At 38.9% G+C, this 16076-nt stretch overlaps 1 protein-coding gene across 3 annotated transcripts in view; it reads right to left on the reverse strand.

Moving 5' to 3' along the window:
• LOC103032775 (glycogen debranching enzyme) overlaps positions 1-16076 on the reverse strand; it is a 46525-nt gene that overhangs the window by 10454 nt on the left and 19995 nt on the right. For 2 of the 3 annotated variants that reach the window (XM_049480030.1, XM_049480032.1), the window contains 17 exons: positions 15574-15676; positions 15358-15455; positions 15132-15271; positions 14253-14440; positions 13491-13614; positions 10506-10669; positions 10185-10286; positions 8931-9086; positions 8631-8781; positions 6832-6956; positions 5124-5236; positions 3582-3716; positions 3313-3443; positions 3094-3230; positions 2878-3011; positions 756-931; positions 433-535 (listed from right to left, as the gene is read on the reverse strand). In XM_049480030.1, the coding sequence (XP_049335987.1) occupies positions 433-535; positions 756-931; positions 2878-3011; positions 3094-3230; positions 3313-3443; positions 3582-3716; positions 5124-5236; positions 6832-6956; positions 8631-8781; positions 8931-9086; positions 10185-10286; positions 10506-10669; positions 13491-13614; positions 14253-14440; positions 15132-15271; positions 15358-15455; positions 15574-15676 (2280 nt within the window). Of the gene's footprint in view, positions 1-432; positions 536-755; positions 932-2877; positions 3012-3093; positions 3231-3312; positions 3444-3581; positions 3717-5123; positions 5237-6831; positions 6957-8630; positions 8782-8930; positions 9087-10184; positions 10287-10505; positions 10670-12890; positions 13015-13490; positions 13615-14252; positions 14441-15131; positions 15272-15357; positions 15456-15573; positions 15677-16076 lie in introns of all 3 variants that reach the window. The other variant, XM_049480031.1, reaches the window with a different exon arrangement.

Here is a 16076-nt window from a genome sequence, read left to right on the forward strand (position 1 = left end):
AGTCAATGTAAAAAATAGTAATACAATAAAAATTTGGGTAAACCAAATTATTCCTTTAAAATTGGCAAAATAAACAACTGAAAAAAAAAAGTTGTACTAAATACTAAATAATTTAACTTTAAATCTAAAATTAACTTAACTTTAATTTTAGCTGTTCATTTAAAAAACAAAACAAAAATAGATTTAGATTTTAAAATGTGTTCAGTGGTAAAACATGGCAAGAAAAAAAATTAAACAATGTATGAATGTAAATTTTTATGTGCAGCTCTACTAAACATATATACATTATTCATTTTTGTCATTTTAACACAATGTGAAGGACAACTGTAAAATTTGTCAAAAAGTAAAAAACAGGAGTTACGACTGCAAGAATGAGCACGTTTTGTGAAAATATAAGTCTAGTGACAGTATGGGTTACTTTAAAAAGCATACCTTGCTTCTATGTGCCGCCCAGTGATGAGCAAGAGCCCACGCAGGGCTATGAAGGTGTCGCGGCCCCAGCAGCGGAAGATCCCACATGAGAAATGAGGCAGGCCTGTATAAAGGAGGAGCAGACTCAGTAAACTGTATTTCACACTTATAGAAGAGGACTTATGTGGCTTTCCAAGCATGTGAAAAATATGAACTGCAAAAAGTGAATCATTTAGTACAAATCTTCCAAAAAATATAAACCAAATGAAATAACTCCCCTTTTCCACCCCTGCTGATGTTTTACCCGCAGCAGCCTGATGCCTGAGACTGACAGCAGTGTGTACCTGCAGCGATAGACACACAGCACTGCTCCTCCTGCTTGGTGATGGGATTGAGTCGATACGGGACGTTCTCCAGGGCAGGTGAGAGGGAGGGTAAGGCGGGTACCCGGCCCACGCCACACATCTGCACGGAGCCCAGTGCCAGCTGCTTCACCAGGGTTGAGCCGCTCTGCACAAAGCTACCGTTTCCAGACACAATCAGCACACAAAGAATAAAAGAACCGTCTGTTTTAATATGAATTATGACCAGAAAATTTGTAAACTAACAAGCCAAAACTTAAGACATAGGACACAATTATAATACTGTTACATTGATTATATTACCATTCTAACCTCGGCAACAAAGATCACGGTTTGATTTGTTACTTTTGCTGTATTGTGATTATTATGCAATAGCTTTATATACAATAATAAATAGCATTAAAAAACATACGCCTACAGGCTACACTAAAATTAAAGCTCTGCAAGGCTAAAATTAAGGCTTTAATTTTAGCTTTGTGGAACTTTAATTTTAGCTAAAAATTAAAGGGCTGAAATTAAAGCTCCGCACGACTAAAATTAAAGCTCTGCGTTGTTAAAATTAAACCTCCACGCAGCCTTGGTGCTCAAATCAGTGCGCTGCACACCTCACGAGGGTGCAGACATGGCCAGCAGCCAAGATTGTAGAAACTTTTGGGGTGAAATCAGGAAATACAGGCACCTACCACTCAGAATTGTAGGTAAAAAGGTTATAACTCTCTACAAACTAAGGCAATGCAGGGTTTAAATCAGACTTGGGCTCACAATGACTGTTTATGTGTCGGGCTCAGGCAGAACATGCACGAAAATTAACCTCAAAATGAATGCATTACAGTACAATGTTAATATATTAAAGAAGCTTAGTTGTTGAGGATCTCCCAAGATCCTCAACAACTTCTACAGCTGTGTGATCGAGAGCCTCCTGACCAGCTGCATCACCGTGTGGTACGGCAGCACGACTGTGGCAGAGCGCAAACGTCTGCAGAGAGTGGTGAAGACTGCCGAGAAGATCATCAGGACTCCACTGCCCTCCCTGCAGAGCATCTACCACCACAGAGTCCACAGGAGAGCTGCATCCATCCTCAAAGACTCCACCCATCCCCAGCATGGACTGTTCACACTTCTGCCCTCAGGCCGGAGGTACAGAAGTGTAAAATGCAAGACCACCAGGTTAAAGAACAGTTTCTTCCCAACGGCCATCAGACTCTTGAACACACCTAAGGAATGACCCTGCCTTCAGACTCTAAACACACCTCAGGTATAACCCTGCGATCAGACTCTTGAACACAACTCAGGAATAACCCTGCACTTTACTTCAACATGTTTACATTGCAGCCGTCACTTTACTGTTAATCTTTTTTTAATATATATAGTTAATGTCCATAACTGCATTATTTCGCACTTACACTTTTTTTTATACATTTCTTTGCTTAAGTAACTTTTATTTTTTTTATGTCTTTGACAATTAGTTTAATATTTATAACCTTATTGTATTTTTTTGCACTTTTTCTATCTTCTATTTGGCATTCTTGGCGAAGAGCAAAGAAAGAATTTCATTGTACACTGAAACCCGTTTCTGTACTGTACATATGACAATAAACTCTTTGAATCTTTGAATCTTGAATCTTGAAGCTTAGTTGGGACATTTAACTGGAATTCTCTTGAGTCTCTGTAACGGATCATCTTCATATTAGGGTACATACATCTGCTATGTTCTTGCTGGAGTGTCATATGACGTGCAGGTTTAACAGATCGTATAAAGGAGAGTTTCAGAATGGTATATGTTTATACTTCTCATCCAGCTACACTCAGATTCACTCTATCCGGATGGAGAGATTTACCTGGATAGGTTTTTTTTTTTTTTTTACCTGGATAGGGTTTTTTTTTTTTTTTAAATAGGAGTAACGGTGCTCTTTTTAAAATTTAAGGATTGGAAAGTACAGATAATTGCCTAAAAAAAAATTAAAAGTAGAAGTAAAAAGTTGCACAATTTTAGATAACTTAAATTTCTACTTCAGTAGAGTAACAAATTATTTGTACTTTCTTACTTGAAAGCTCTGCATTCATGCTTCATTCTTTTTCAAATACCTGAGCTCTGGATACAAACCTGGACATGTTTTTGAACACTGCGTCCACAGCCGAGGCATACGCTCCCACGATAATGGCATCAAAGTAACAGGGTATAAGATACCGTGGGATATGCTTTAGGTAGGTAAACATGGCACGGAACCACTTCCCCACCTGAGAGATTTCAAATGGAACAGAAATCAGACCTGATGTTTCTGATGGTACATTAATATACAATAAAAAGAGACGTTCCTACCTCCCTCAGAGCTCCACCTTTATTTATGAGCCGAGAGCTGATGTAGTCCAGCATCCAGTCGCCTTGCCTCAGGTTATCACAGAAGGGATGCCCCAGGTCATTCTTGGGTCGAATGTCTGACAGCACTGACACAAAACCTGCATACAGAAGCAGAGGCTGTATTCTGGTAGATGATGCAGAGAATGCAGAGTGTACAAGTTACTTCTGGGTGTTTTCTACCTTGAAGACCTCCATACTTCATTGCCATCCAGGACGGGATACTGTAGCATCCTCCACCATTATCCTGCTCCTCAGCATCGCAGAGGTACAACAACACATTCAGCTCAGCCAAGGACAGTTTGGACACGAGGCTTAGGACAGAGAATGCACAAAAACATTCATCACGATCACAGTTTAATACAAAATAATTTGTATATGGCAATTCAGCTGCCAGCTACAAAATAAAGAAATAAATTTTGCATGCAAAAAATGTAAAAACAGGGGCTTACAACTCCAAGGCAATTTTCAGAATGACAGGGACGTCAGGGTCAGTCAGGCTGCCTGATTTGTACAGGCGGTTGAACTGAGAGAGCTGGGTGCGTAGGAAGCCCACTGTGTCCCGGGATTTTGGGTCCAGACTCACCCTGAAATTGTCCAACAAGAACAAACCTACATTTCAGACCATCACGCTCATCGATGTACATACAGGGGTTGGACAATGAAACTGAAATAATTTATTGTCCTGATGGACAGTTCTGGTGGAAACAGGAGAGTTGAGGTGCACATTGAATTCTGCCGTGATTTGGGCAGCCGTGGTTTTATGTTTTTTGGATACAATCCGGGTTAGCACCCGAACATCCCTTTCAGACAGCTTCCTTGCATCCACAGTTAATCCTGTTGGATGTGGTTGGTCCTTCTTGGTGGTATGCTGACATTACCCTGGATACCGTGGCTCTTGATACATCACAAAGACTTGCAGTCTTGGCCACAGATGCTCCAGCAAGACGTGCACCGACAATTTATCTTTTGAACTCTGGTATGTCACCCATAATGTTGTGTGCATTGCAATATTTTGAGCAGAACTGTGCTCTTACCCTGCTAATTGAACCTTCACACTCTGCTCTTACTGGTGCAATGTGTAATTATGCCTTCCAGACCTGAATTATCTCCATTGATGGGAAAAAAATATATATAAATACTGTTTTCTGTCTGTTTTCTATTTCTGTATTATATTTTGTATTAACCATTTCATTTTATAAACAGTAAACTAAAAAAAATTAAAGTCCTAAATCATATTAAATTAGTACAAATTAGCTGTTAATTTGCCTCAAAGGCTCTAGTATTACTGTTTTTTCAGTGCAGGGACCAAGTTCATTTTCCATTTATGTATAAACTTGTTCATTTGCTGATTCATGGTCTATTCTGATGGAAATAGTGTTATGTGCAAAAAAAATCATTTACAAATAAAGAAAATACATGATGTCCATTGTAATGGACGCGGGGTCTGAAAGGGCCCCGCGTCCAATGAAGATTGGCCATCAGGCTGCTCCAATTTAGCCATGAAACCTTCCATACGAAAATGACAGGTGTTTCAGTTTTATTGTCCAATCCCTGTATATTTGTGAGCTCCGATGTCATTTAAATGCAAGGCATGAAAATAGGCTCTTCGCGGGGTGTAAGTTCACAGTGAGCATTAGGTGAATTATAGGGCCCTTACTGGTTGCTGTAACTACGTAACAATAAGTAACCATGTAACATTTAGGCAGTAGGTTTCCTTATGATAAATAGTAACATTAGAATAAATTGAAAATTAACACTTAAGTGTATCTAATCAGTCCTGAAGTCTTGCAGTTAATCTGTTTTCTTCTAACTTCTAACATCCTTCTTACAACATATAAAGAGCTTCACTAAACACAACATAGTTTGGTTAGAGGATTGTTGTTTATTTGAACGTGTACTAATTTATATGGTTTATATAACAAGTCAGTACCAGAGCCTGAATGGGTTAGATATAGAGTCAGAAGATGTGTCTGTGTGTTTGTGTGTTTTACCTGAAAGCAATCACACTACCGGGGGTCATCTGATTAAACACAATCTCCTGGACAAACTCATTACGGCCTTTTGCTGTGGCGTCTCCCTGTTGCACAATTTTGCTGTCCTTCAGCTATAAACACAAGAACGGAATTTTTCTGTATTTTTTCTGTCATTTCTTACATTCCCTTTGGTGCAATAACAGAGTTTAATTTCACAACTCTAGCAAATGCATCTGGAAGCCAAGTGACTGCAGTTGGAAGGACATTGGTTAATAATTCTGCTCATAAAGCACCTCTTGCTCTGCACAGTTCTACAAGTTTTCAAACACCTGATCCAGTGCATCAGGTACCAGTCTCCAAAGAGCATCTTAGTGCCTATATAATCTTCACTGTGTGATGCTAAAATGCTTTTTAAAACTTCAGCCCAGCTCATTAACAAACCCCTTGAGTTACACTTAGGCCCATAAGTATTTAGACAGTGACATAACATTGGATATAATATAGTTTGGTAAATTATGGTAAAAAAGAGCACAGTTGTGAACTCTGGAAATTAAAAAGCCCTGGACCACCACAGAAGACAACAGTGGGGGATGATTACAGAATCCTTTCCATTGTGAAGAAAAAAGCCCTTCACAACATCCGACCAAGTGAAGAACACTCTCCAGGAAAGAGGTGTATCAGTATCTGAGTCTACCATAAAAAAAAGACTTCATGGGAGCAAATACAGAGGGTTCACCACAAGGTGCAAATCATTAATAGAAAGGCCAGATTAGATTTTATATAAAAAAAAAACACATCTAAAGAAGCCAACCCAGTTCTGGAGTAGCGTTCTTTGGACAGATGAAACTATGATCAACCTGTACCAGAATAATGGGAAGAAGGAAGTATAGAAAAGGCTTGGAAAAGCTTGACACAAAGCTCACCACATTATCTGTAAAAGATGAATTGATTTGAAGAAGAGTGGATTAAAGAGCCTGAGATCATCATTTTCACACATGGATTGTTCACCACAGAGTCCAGATCTTAACTCCATTGAGTTATGCAAAATAGAAGGGGTTTAATGGGCTTGGAGTGGTGGGGTGGGTGGGATTGTAATTAATAATAAAACAAAAATTGGAGAGTACGAGAGGGGAGGGAAGAATTGGGTTGGAATATAGGAGAGGAAGGAAGAAGAAGTGGGAAAAGGAAAAAATGCAGAAAAAAGAAAGAAATACTGGGGCGTGACCCCTTTGTTTGGTTTTGTACATTTGTTTTGTCTATTGTCTCTGTGCTTTTATATTGGGCATTGTCAACGCTCTTCTTTTCTTAATTATTGGATTTGTCTTGTTTCTCTACCTTCTGGTTTTACTATTGTCTTTTTTGTACTTGTCTCTCGCTTCCTCAATAAAACATATAAAAAAATAAATTAATAAAAAAAGGCGGTCCAACCAAATATTAGAGTGTGTGACCTTTTTTTAGTGGGACTTTTTTTTGGCCAGGCAGTATATATTGTTAATATATCACACAGGTCCACAGCATGGCACTACAAAACAAAGGGTTGAACAAGAAGCTATTCAAAACTCATTCGTCTTGGGTTTGACATTTGCAAGATTTCTGAGTCACGGCCTGCGCGGTCACATCTGACTTTTCTGATTACGTGATGCTATACTCTCAAGCTGATGTAACATTTCAGCTGCTTGCACTCCTGCCACTGCGGGTCACCCTGCTGCGAGACGGCTCAGGTTACCTGGAGGTGTTCCCGGAGCTCCACCGTGTACTCAGGCATGCCGTTTATATACTTCTCATCTTTCACGTATGAGCCAGCGTCTCTCTCCACCATACGTGCCTCCAGGATCACCTCCTCTATCTGGCCTGTGGAACAGGAGAGCAGAGTACATGCAGTACGCTGAGTGTGAAACGGATGTCTATACTGTGCACATAAGGCTTGGGTCAGTATCAGTATAACATCAGTATAACAGTATAACATTTGTGGCCGCAGTTTTGTTGTGTATTTCATACAAACACTGTGCAACAATACATTTTTCCACTAATAACCTGCCCTGTAAAGCCACAGTTAGTTTGAACAAAGTAAGTGTGTTAATTGTAAAATTGGATATTTCAGTGAATTTGTTTTTTTTTTTTTTTAGCACATATGCTTCCAAACGGAGAGCTTTTAGTTAAATCAACTTATGATAACTGAGTTTAGTCTGTTCCCAGTGGAAGCTTATTTTCCACTGGCTTCTGGCACTATCTGGCATCTATTAGCTACCTGGCCTCTATGACCATAACATTCAAAGTAGACTTATTATGCAAAGCAAATTATATAACAAAAAAAAAAAACAAAGAAATGAACTCAGGCATAATAACTAAATGTGTTTATTATAATTAAATCAAGGCAACCAGTTTCCTCAAATAATTTAAGTAAATTCAACTTATCCAGGCTTACAGTACAAGGCTCAGAGTAGGCATTGTGTTAGATTTATTCACATTATCATCATCATTCTTTGTTGAATTGCTTAAGAATATTGCGGTTACAAGAGACATGCCTGTTCAACACAATTTGAATTGAAATAAAGCACAAATAATGTTATTGTTGGTCTTTTTTTGTCTTATAAAAATATTCTAGTAAAATTAAATGAACAGTAAGAAGAACAACATGTGTATTTACTTTATATTAAGATACTAAGTGTTGGGCTTACTGTTGGGCAAATTAATTGGTATAATAAAAATAAAAAAAGTTAAATCAACTTCTCTTATACAGTGGTACGAAAAAGTTTGGACACCCTTGAATAATTTTTTTATGATTTTCCTTTATAAATCATTAGTTGTTTAGATCAGCAATTTCAGTTAAATATCATATATCAGATGAACACAGTGATATTTGAGACATGAAGTTTATAGGATTTATAGAAAGTGTCCAATAGTTCTTAAAACAAAATTAGGCAGGTGCAGAAATTTGGGCACCATTGTCGTTTTATGCATTTGAATACTTTTAGTACTAATTATTGGACACTTAACCTACATACACAGGTGAATCTATGTTTATCTATTTATTATGAGAAAGGGTTAAGGGGCCAATTACAAGTTTTTCTCCTCTTTGCATCTTCTCCGAAGAGTGGCAACATGGGATTATTCAACATCATGGTTTAGAAGAAGGATACAAAAAGCTAAAATCTCAGAGATTTCAGCTGTCAGTTTCCACTGTGAGGAACATAGTGAGGGAATGGAAGACCACAGACACAGTTCTAGTTAAGACCTGAAGTGGTAGGCCAAGAAAAATCTCAGATAAACAGAGGAGAAGGATGGTGAGAACAGTCAAAGTAAACCCACAGACCACAGACCTACAGCAGGGCTTTGTTTAAAGAATTATTGCACACTTTCTGTAAATCCTATAAACTTAATTTCACTTCTCAAATATCACTGTGTTCATCTGTCTGCTATATGATATATTTAACCGAAAAAGCTGATCCAAACAACCAATGATTTTTAAAGGAAAATCACGAAAATGATGAGGGGTGCTTAGTTTGAGTGTATTCGAGTTCTGACCTGGTATGAACATGGGAGAAACTCTCTCTCTGTACTGGTGGGTTTTGGGGTTTTTGAAGGCTGTTCGAGACACAGTCACCACTGACCGGTGTGTGCTTGGACAGTGTCTGGTTACTGCCACAGTATCTTCATCGAGCTGGTCTACATAGACCTAAAACACACACACACACACACACACACACACACACACATGAAGTTACTGCTGAACTGTAAGACTAGAACTTTCTCTCTTCGGGAGACTGAAGGTCCAAGCCAAACTCATTTGACATTTAGGCCGAGACATTTAGGTATCATGCAGACCTGTGTGAAGCCTTTCTCAGCCAGCTCCTGGTGGAGCCTGTTGAGGGCCAGTTTCCCTGCCATGATGCCTGATTGAAGGTTCACCTCCCCAGGAGAAGAGGGCAGGGCATCTGCATTCCACCTAGAGTACAGCCGCTCTTCACTGACCACTGAAATCTGTGGCAAAGCATTAAAAACGTGCATCAGTCAGGGTTCATACACTTTTTAACCAATATATTTCCATGATTTTTTTCATGACTTTTCCATGGCTTTAATGCTAATTTTCATGACCATACGGTTTTTAAAACATCAGTGCAGACATGGATGATAAAACCATAAAAAATGAACTAAAACTATAATCGAAGTTGATTATAGTAGGCCTAAAATGAATCTGACACAAAATTTTATAATATTAAAATGTGTGTCAGATGCTGAGAGCTCCATTGTTTAGGGATAAAATACTGAATTTTAACTCTGAGTTGATGTATTTCTTAGATCAAAATAGATTTTCTCCATCGATAAACGGAAACACAATTTGTAGACCAAATTTCCATGACTTTTCCAAAACTTTCTGGGTATTTTTATTTTTTATTATTTTTTTTTTTTTAATTGAGCTGCCAGCCTCTCATTGGCTGATCATGTGACCTTTAGTATTTGGAGTGTTCTCATTGGTTGTTTTGTAATCTTGTGTGTTATAAAAGCAGGAATGCTATTAACTTTTGTCTTTTAACCCTGATGAAGGCCTGAGCGCCGAAACGCGTTGGTTATTTTTGTATTGTCAATAAATCTGAAATTCTCCAGTCAACAAGTGCTGCTGGTTTTTTACTATTTTTGATCAGTGGTTTTATTACCAGGCACCTTGTTGCACAGTGAAGTTGCACCAGATCCATCTGCTTCTACTATTTTTATTTTTCCAAAGTTTATCCAGGCCTGGAAATTGCTATTTTCATATTCCATGACTTTTTCAGGTTTCTCATGATCATACAAACCCTGAGCAGTTGGTGCTGATCTACAATGACTCAGTAACAAAACACTGCACTGCAGTATAATGAGCTCTCAGGGGATTTACAATGTTAAGTCATTTATTTGGAGAGATTATTTTATCAGGAAAACATTAACCCAAAAGACCTGATCCTTTCTTTAAACATCTGACCAGGCATGGCACTGCTTGGTACACATTTGGTGAAACCACACCAGCTATTTGCAGATAAGACTGAACATTCCCGTGGTAAACTACGTCAAACAGACAGGGGGATGGGCTGCAGTCTTTCTTACCTGGTGAGGAACCAGCTCGTCATATCCTCTTGTACTGCCTGTGGCACAGCAGGCCATAGAGACGATGGCAGAGCTGGTGAGGCCGTCGTACACGGAGCGAACCTTTAACACAATGCATTTTTTGCACATGAATGCAATGAATGCATTTAAAAATGGGATGTTTTAACTTTTAATAACGTCACATAAATGAACTTGAATGAACTAATATTGTTCATTGAGGAACTCATCATTTAAAAGCTTTAAACAGAGCTATCTTTTGCCAATGTGACACGCTGCTTTCTATGTGATTAAAGCTTAAATATTTAAAGACTCTTATCTAACCTGGATCGGACACTCATTGTCATGGGTAACATCCAGGAACATAGCATGTGCTATGCCTGGAACCAAAGGTCTGAGGTTAGGCTGGACAAAGGATCCGACAGGCTCTCCTCCAAAGCGGTACACCAACCTGCCTTCCTCATGACTATCCCCAGCACTCATCGCCTCTGAGGCAAAAAACAGAATGGAATTAATTTTTTAAGCACAACTGCAGTTTGTTACAGGAAATACAAGACAGATATGTACATTCCGTACAGTATAAAGCTCTGTAAAAAAAATAAGAGTTTTTTTTTATTATTTTATCAAATTGAAAACCTCTGGAATAAAATCAAAAGAGAAGATGGATGATCACAGCCATCAAACCAGGCTGTACTGCTTGATTTTTTTCACCAGAAGTGGAATAAAAGCAGTGTGGAAGACTGGTGGAGGAAAACATGCCAGAACGCATGAAAACTGTCATTAAAAACCAGGGTTATTCCACCAAACATTGATTTCTGAAGTCTTAAAACGTTATTAATATGAACTTGTTTTCTTTGCATTATTTGAGGTCTGAAAGCTGTGCATCTTTTTTGTTATTTTAGCCATTTCTCATTTTCTGCAAATAAATGTTCTAAATGACAATATTTTATTTGGAATCTGGGAGAAATGTTGTCCGTAGTTTATAGAATAAAACAACAATGTTCATTTTACTCAAACATATACCTAAAATAGCAAAATCAGACAAACTGATTCAGAAACTGAAGAGATCTCTTATTTTTTTCCAGAGTTATATGTCGACAAGTTGGTAGATCCCTAGTGAATTCAACCACTTTAAAGGAGAAGTGCCGGAAGTGTCTGGCAAGAATTGTTTGTGTGATCAGACAAATGACACATCCTGCAGGTCAGAGCAGTGTTCTTTAGCTTACATGGGACATGGCAAAAGTCATGGAACCCAATACTAGTTCCAGTCCCATTACATATGGCAACCATTTGTAATAAAGCTTTTTTAGACACTGATGTCTGATTCCTTTCCCTGCCACTGTGAACAATTCTAATTCTGTATGTTTCAAATGAATCTCAATTATTCAGAAAATATGATAAATCTGATCTGTGACATTCCCCTTTAAGGTACACCCATTACCAACACAGGTGTTCAACTACAAACAAGCAGCTTATACACAGTCAAGTCACAATGTTTTGACCACCTTGATGGTACTACTGTCACTGCCCATCTTATCAGCTTCACTGACCATATAGAAACACTTTATAGTTCTATAACAGGGGTCAGCAGACAGTCTACAAATGGAGAAAGTTCAAGACTGTTGCTGCTGTCCCTAGGCGTGGTCGTCCTGTAAAGACGGCTGCAAGAGCACAGCACAGAATGATCAAAGAGGTGAGGAAGAATTCTAGAGTTTCAGCTGAAGACTGTAGACAGATGAAACCAAAATTGCGTTGTCTGGAAGGAACACACAGTGCTATGTGTGGAGAAAAAAGGCACAGCACACCATCATCAAAACCTCATCACAACTGTGAAACATGGTGGAGGAGGCATCATGGTTTGGGGCTGCTTTGCTGCCTCAGGGCTTGGACGGATTGCCGTAATCAATGAAAAAGTGAATTCGCAAGTTTACCAAGACATTTTGCAGGAAAACTTAAGACCATCTGTCTACCAACTGAAGCTCAACAGAGGATGGATGATGCAAGAGGACAACGCCACAAAGCAGAATAAATCAACAACTGAATGTCTTCAACAGAAGAAAATACGCCTTCTGGAGAGTCCTGACCTCAACCCTATTGAGATGCTGTGGCATGACCCCAAGAGAGCGATCCCAAGAACATTGCTGAACTGAAACAGGTTTGTGAAAAGGAATGATCCAAAATTCCTCCTGACCGTTGTTCAGGTCTAATCTGCAACTACAGGAAACGTCTGGTTGAGGTTATTGCTGCCAAAGGAGGGTCAACCAGTTATTAAATCCAAATGTTCATGTTGTGAAAACATGTTGTGTTTAATAAAACTATGCAAACATATACATTTTTGTGGTATTTGTTTATGCAGACTGTGTTTGTCTATTGTTGTGATCAGAGCACATTTAATGACCAATTTATGCATAAATTCAAGTAATCACAAAGGGTCCACGTACTTTTTCTTGCAACTGTATATGCTTAACTGATAGCTAAGCTAAAGCTAAGCTAAAATGATAGACAGTGAGTGTAGAAAAAAGGAGACATAATATATTGTTTGGACTGTGTATAATCTCATTGAGAAGCATCAGCACCGGCCTATGAAGCAGTGGAACCGTTCTCTGGGATGATGATGGAGGTCCAGATACCTTTAAAATGAGCTGGAAAAAATCCCTCAACATCAGTACCTGCTCTTTTTGCTCTCAGTGTTTTGTCTTCCACTCTTACCCCGGATGAGGGAGGTAATGCCAAGCTTAGTGACGAAGACATTGTCCAGCTCTTCGCTCCCGGTGAAGAGTTCAGCCACCACATACAGGTCAGGCCTGCGCTCACGAGCGATCTCCAGCATGTACTGCAGCCAACATCACAATATCACACACACACATGCAGCCAAGCATAGCAGACAGGGTTAAATACGAGTGGTAATTGATTAAGGTGGATGGAGGGGATGGGGAGAGTGTAGGAAAGAAGAATGTAAAAAATGTAGTACATGCATGTAGGAAGAGCATTAGTGGGAAAGTGGGCAAAATGGAAAATAATTTCGATATTTTAAGGCACAGGAATTTAGCAGCAAGGTTCAAAGGTGATGGCAGATAAATGTATTTGCATTTGTAACATGAATAAAATGCAGACAGTTGCATATGCATATTATGCAAGTATTAAAATGAGGAGAAAGGGTGCAGTAAATTAATTAATTAAATATTATGCATGTAATAGCATGCATGTAGGTATTTTAGAGTCAGAGGGAAAAAGAAAAGAGAACACAAAGAGCATTTTCATCAACATCAATCATGCAGAATAAATCACCCCTCTCCCACTCCTCAGTACCTCTGATGAGACTGGTAATTCCAAGGCGATTAACAAATGTATTGTCAATCTGTTCACTGCCCGTAAAAAGCTCAGCTATCACGTACAGATTGGGTCTGACCAACCTGGCAGCTGTTAGCATCGCCTAAAGCACAACATACAAGACATCATGAATGAATGGACCCAATCCAATTCTAAAATACTCTCAGATATGCTAATTATTTGATCAGTTCCAGTCCCCAAAACATGTAGGCTTGTAAAAGTATCTGGTTGTAGTGTGCAGGCAATAAAAAATTGGGCTTAAAATGGTAGTAGAAATATGTAATAGTAAAAAAATTACCCAACACACAAAACCTGGAGCTTGCATAATATAGTGCTGGGTTTTAAATTCCTATCCGGTATGCATTTTTTTAATATACCTCCATACTGGTAGGAGTATATGTGTTTTCATCGAAGTAAAATAAAAGAACAACAGCAAACAGATAAAGATTTCGCAATTATTCACATTTAGAAAAGTGACAAATGGAATTACGCAATTGAGCCACAGCTTAGAAAAAAGTTCCCCTGGTCCCCCGGATGAGTCCAGAATTGGTACTGTGTGCAGAATTATTTATTCGGGATAAGTGATTAAACGTCCTAAATTGATACTATCTATACAAAGATCAACAGTACTTAAAAAGTACTTATAAAAAATAAAACAGAACAAAACATAACATAACCAATGAACTATATAAATATATATTTTAAAATAAGATCATAACAAAGTGGAATTAGTAAAGGTACCTCGGCCACATGTAGAGGTGTGGAATGGCAGTTGTCCAGCCGCACGCCACAGAAGTGTTTGGCCGTGATCTCTGTGTACTTCTTCATGTGTGCCCACAGGTACGGGCAGTCCTCAGGTTTACTGCCATAGCGAAGCTTCACACTGTCACCCCAGCATACCAGCTCCCTCCTCAGGTATACATTACTACCTGTTCAAAGTGAGAAAAATTCTACACAACGTTTCTCTTCCCCTTATGTTACATAGCATGACAAATGGGCAAAACGGGCAAAACATGGTTCTCTTATGGCAAACCTTAGTAGTTGTGACTTCTAAGTACAACAAAGATGTTCCATTCATGGCTTAGTAGGGCTCACAAACAGTCTGAAATCATCTTTTATATTGAGATGGGCTCTTTATTTGATTTCCAGATTTGAAATGTTAATTCAAAAAGGAGGAGAATTTTTTGAATGCCATTGAACTCAGTGCTGGAAAACAGGGAAATCCAGAAATCAGGCAGAGAGCGTACTTCGCTTCAAGCCACACACTGCAGTACTATTTTTAAATTTTTTATCACATTTTTTCCCCAATTATGAGGGTCAATTACCCAACCCACTCCTTAGGACAGCCACTGCCTCTTTTTAAACTGCTGCTGATATAGAATTACTGGGTACTCTGTGATGAGGGGAGAGAGTGCCATCCACAGCGTAAAAATTGTGCTCTCTCAGACTCTGGCTGCTGATGGCAGGCAGCATGACCCGGTGTTCAAACTGTCAACCTTTCAATCACAGTGGCAGTGCCTTATTCCGCTGGACCATTCAGAGCCCCAGCTGTCTTTGTTTTAAATGCATGTCTGAATGTATTATTAAAAGTGATGAGCAGTATCTAAATGCTGCTTTCACCTGGTTCTGCAAAGTTCCTGAGCGGATCATCCCCCATAACCCATCCATTGTGGGCCAGGAAATGGCAGGCATTTTCAGGATTCTGCAGCAGCTGTTTCTCCTTCTCCATGGGCATGTCCTCAAAGGGGAAGGTAAAATAGCTGAGGAACAATTGGAAAATTAAATCTAAAGAAATGGTTAATGGATAATGTGTGTAATCTATGACACAAGAATCCTAAAAGCTCACCTTGTCACCAAAGGGTGTTCTCTGGAGAAAGGGCCGAGTTTAGGACCATTAGGTGCAAGACGTTCATAGTGCACAGTCCCCATGATGCAGTTTACAGCCTAAGTGTTAAGGAAAAACTTTATTAACCATTTTTTTCAGAATTCACAGATTAAATGTAGCATTCTTCTGTATTAGAAAGACTGTAGAGATACAGTACATGGCTAAAACAGGGCAGACCTGCTCATGGTGACTCTGCATTTCCTTAAAGCACTCCATGTTCAGCTCCTCCAGACTCTTCTTAAACCAGTCACAACACACTTGGATTGCTGCTGGACCATTCCTGTTGATTATTTTTTGAAAAATATATATATATTTTTTTTTTTCTAAGTTTTAATATGTTTTTCATGTTATACAGGACCAGTAAAAAGTTTGTAAGCACAATTGTGCTCTCTCAGGGCTCTGGCAGCTAATGGCAAGCTACATGAACAGGATTCGAACCAGCAATTTCTGTACACTTTTGATATTAAAAAAAGCCCAATAATGACTTTCTGAGAGCCCAGTTGCTGCTGCCCCCTGAGCCATGGGTTCTTCTTCGATTGCCCCACTTTTCCCTAAGTAGTTGCACAAGTGGTTCAACTAAACTCATTGTTTCAACTAACTCATTTATGATACAGTCTTCCTGCATAAGCATTAAAGCAGCTTAAGTTGTTGTCATCTCCACTAATTGGTACCTGATACAG

The sequence above is a fragment of the Astyanax mexicanus genome, chromosome 6 (genome assembly GCF_023375975.1).
Source record: "Astyanax mexicanus isolate ESR-SI-001 chromosome 6, AstMex3_surface, whole genome shotgun sequence".
In the NCBI taxonomy this organism is placed as follows: Eukaryota; Metazoa; Chordata; class Actinopteri; order Characiformes; family Acestrorhamphidae; genus Astyanax; species Astyanax mexicanus.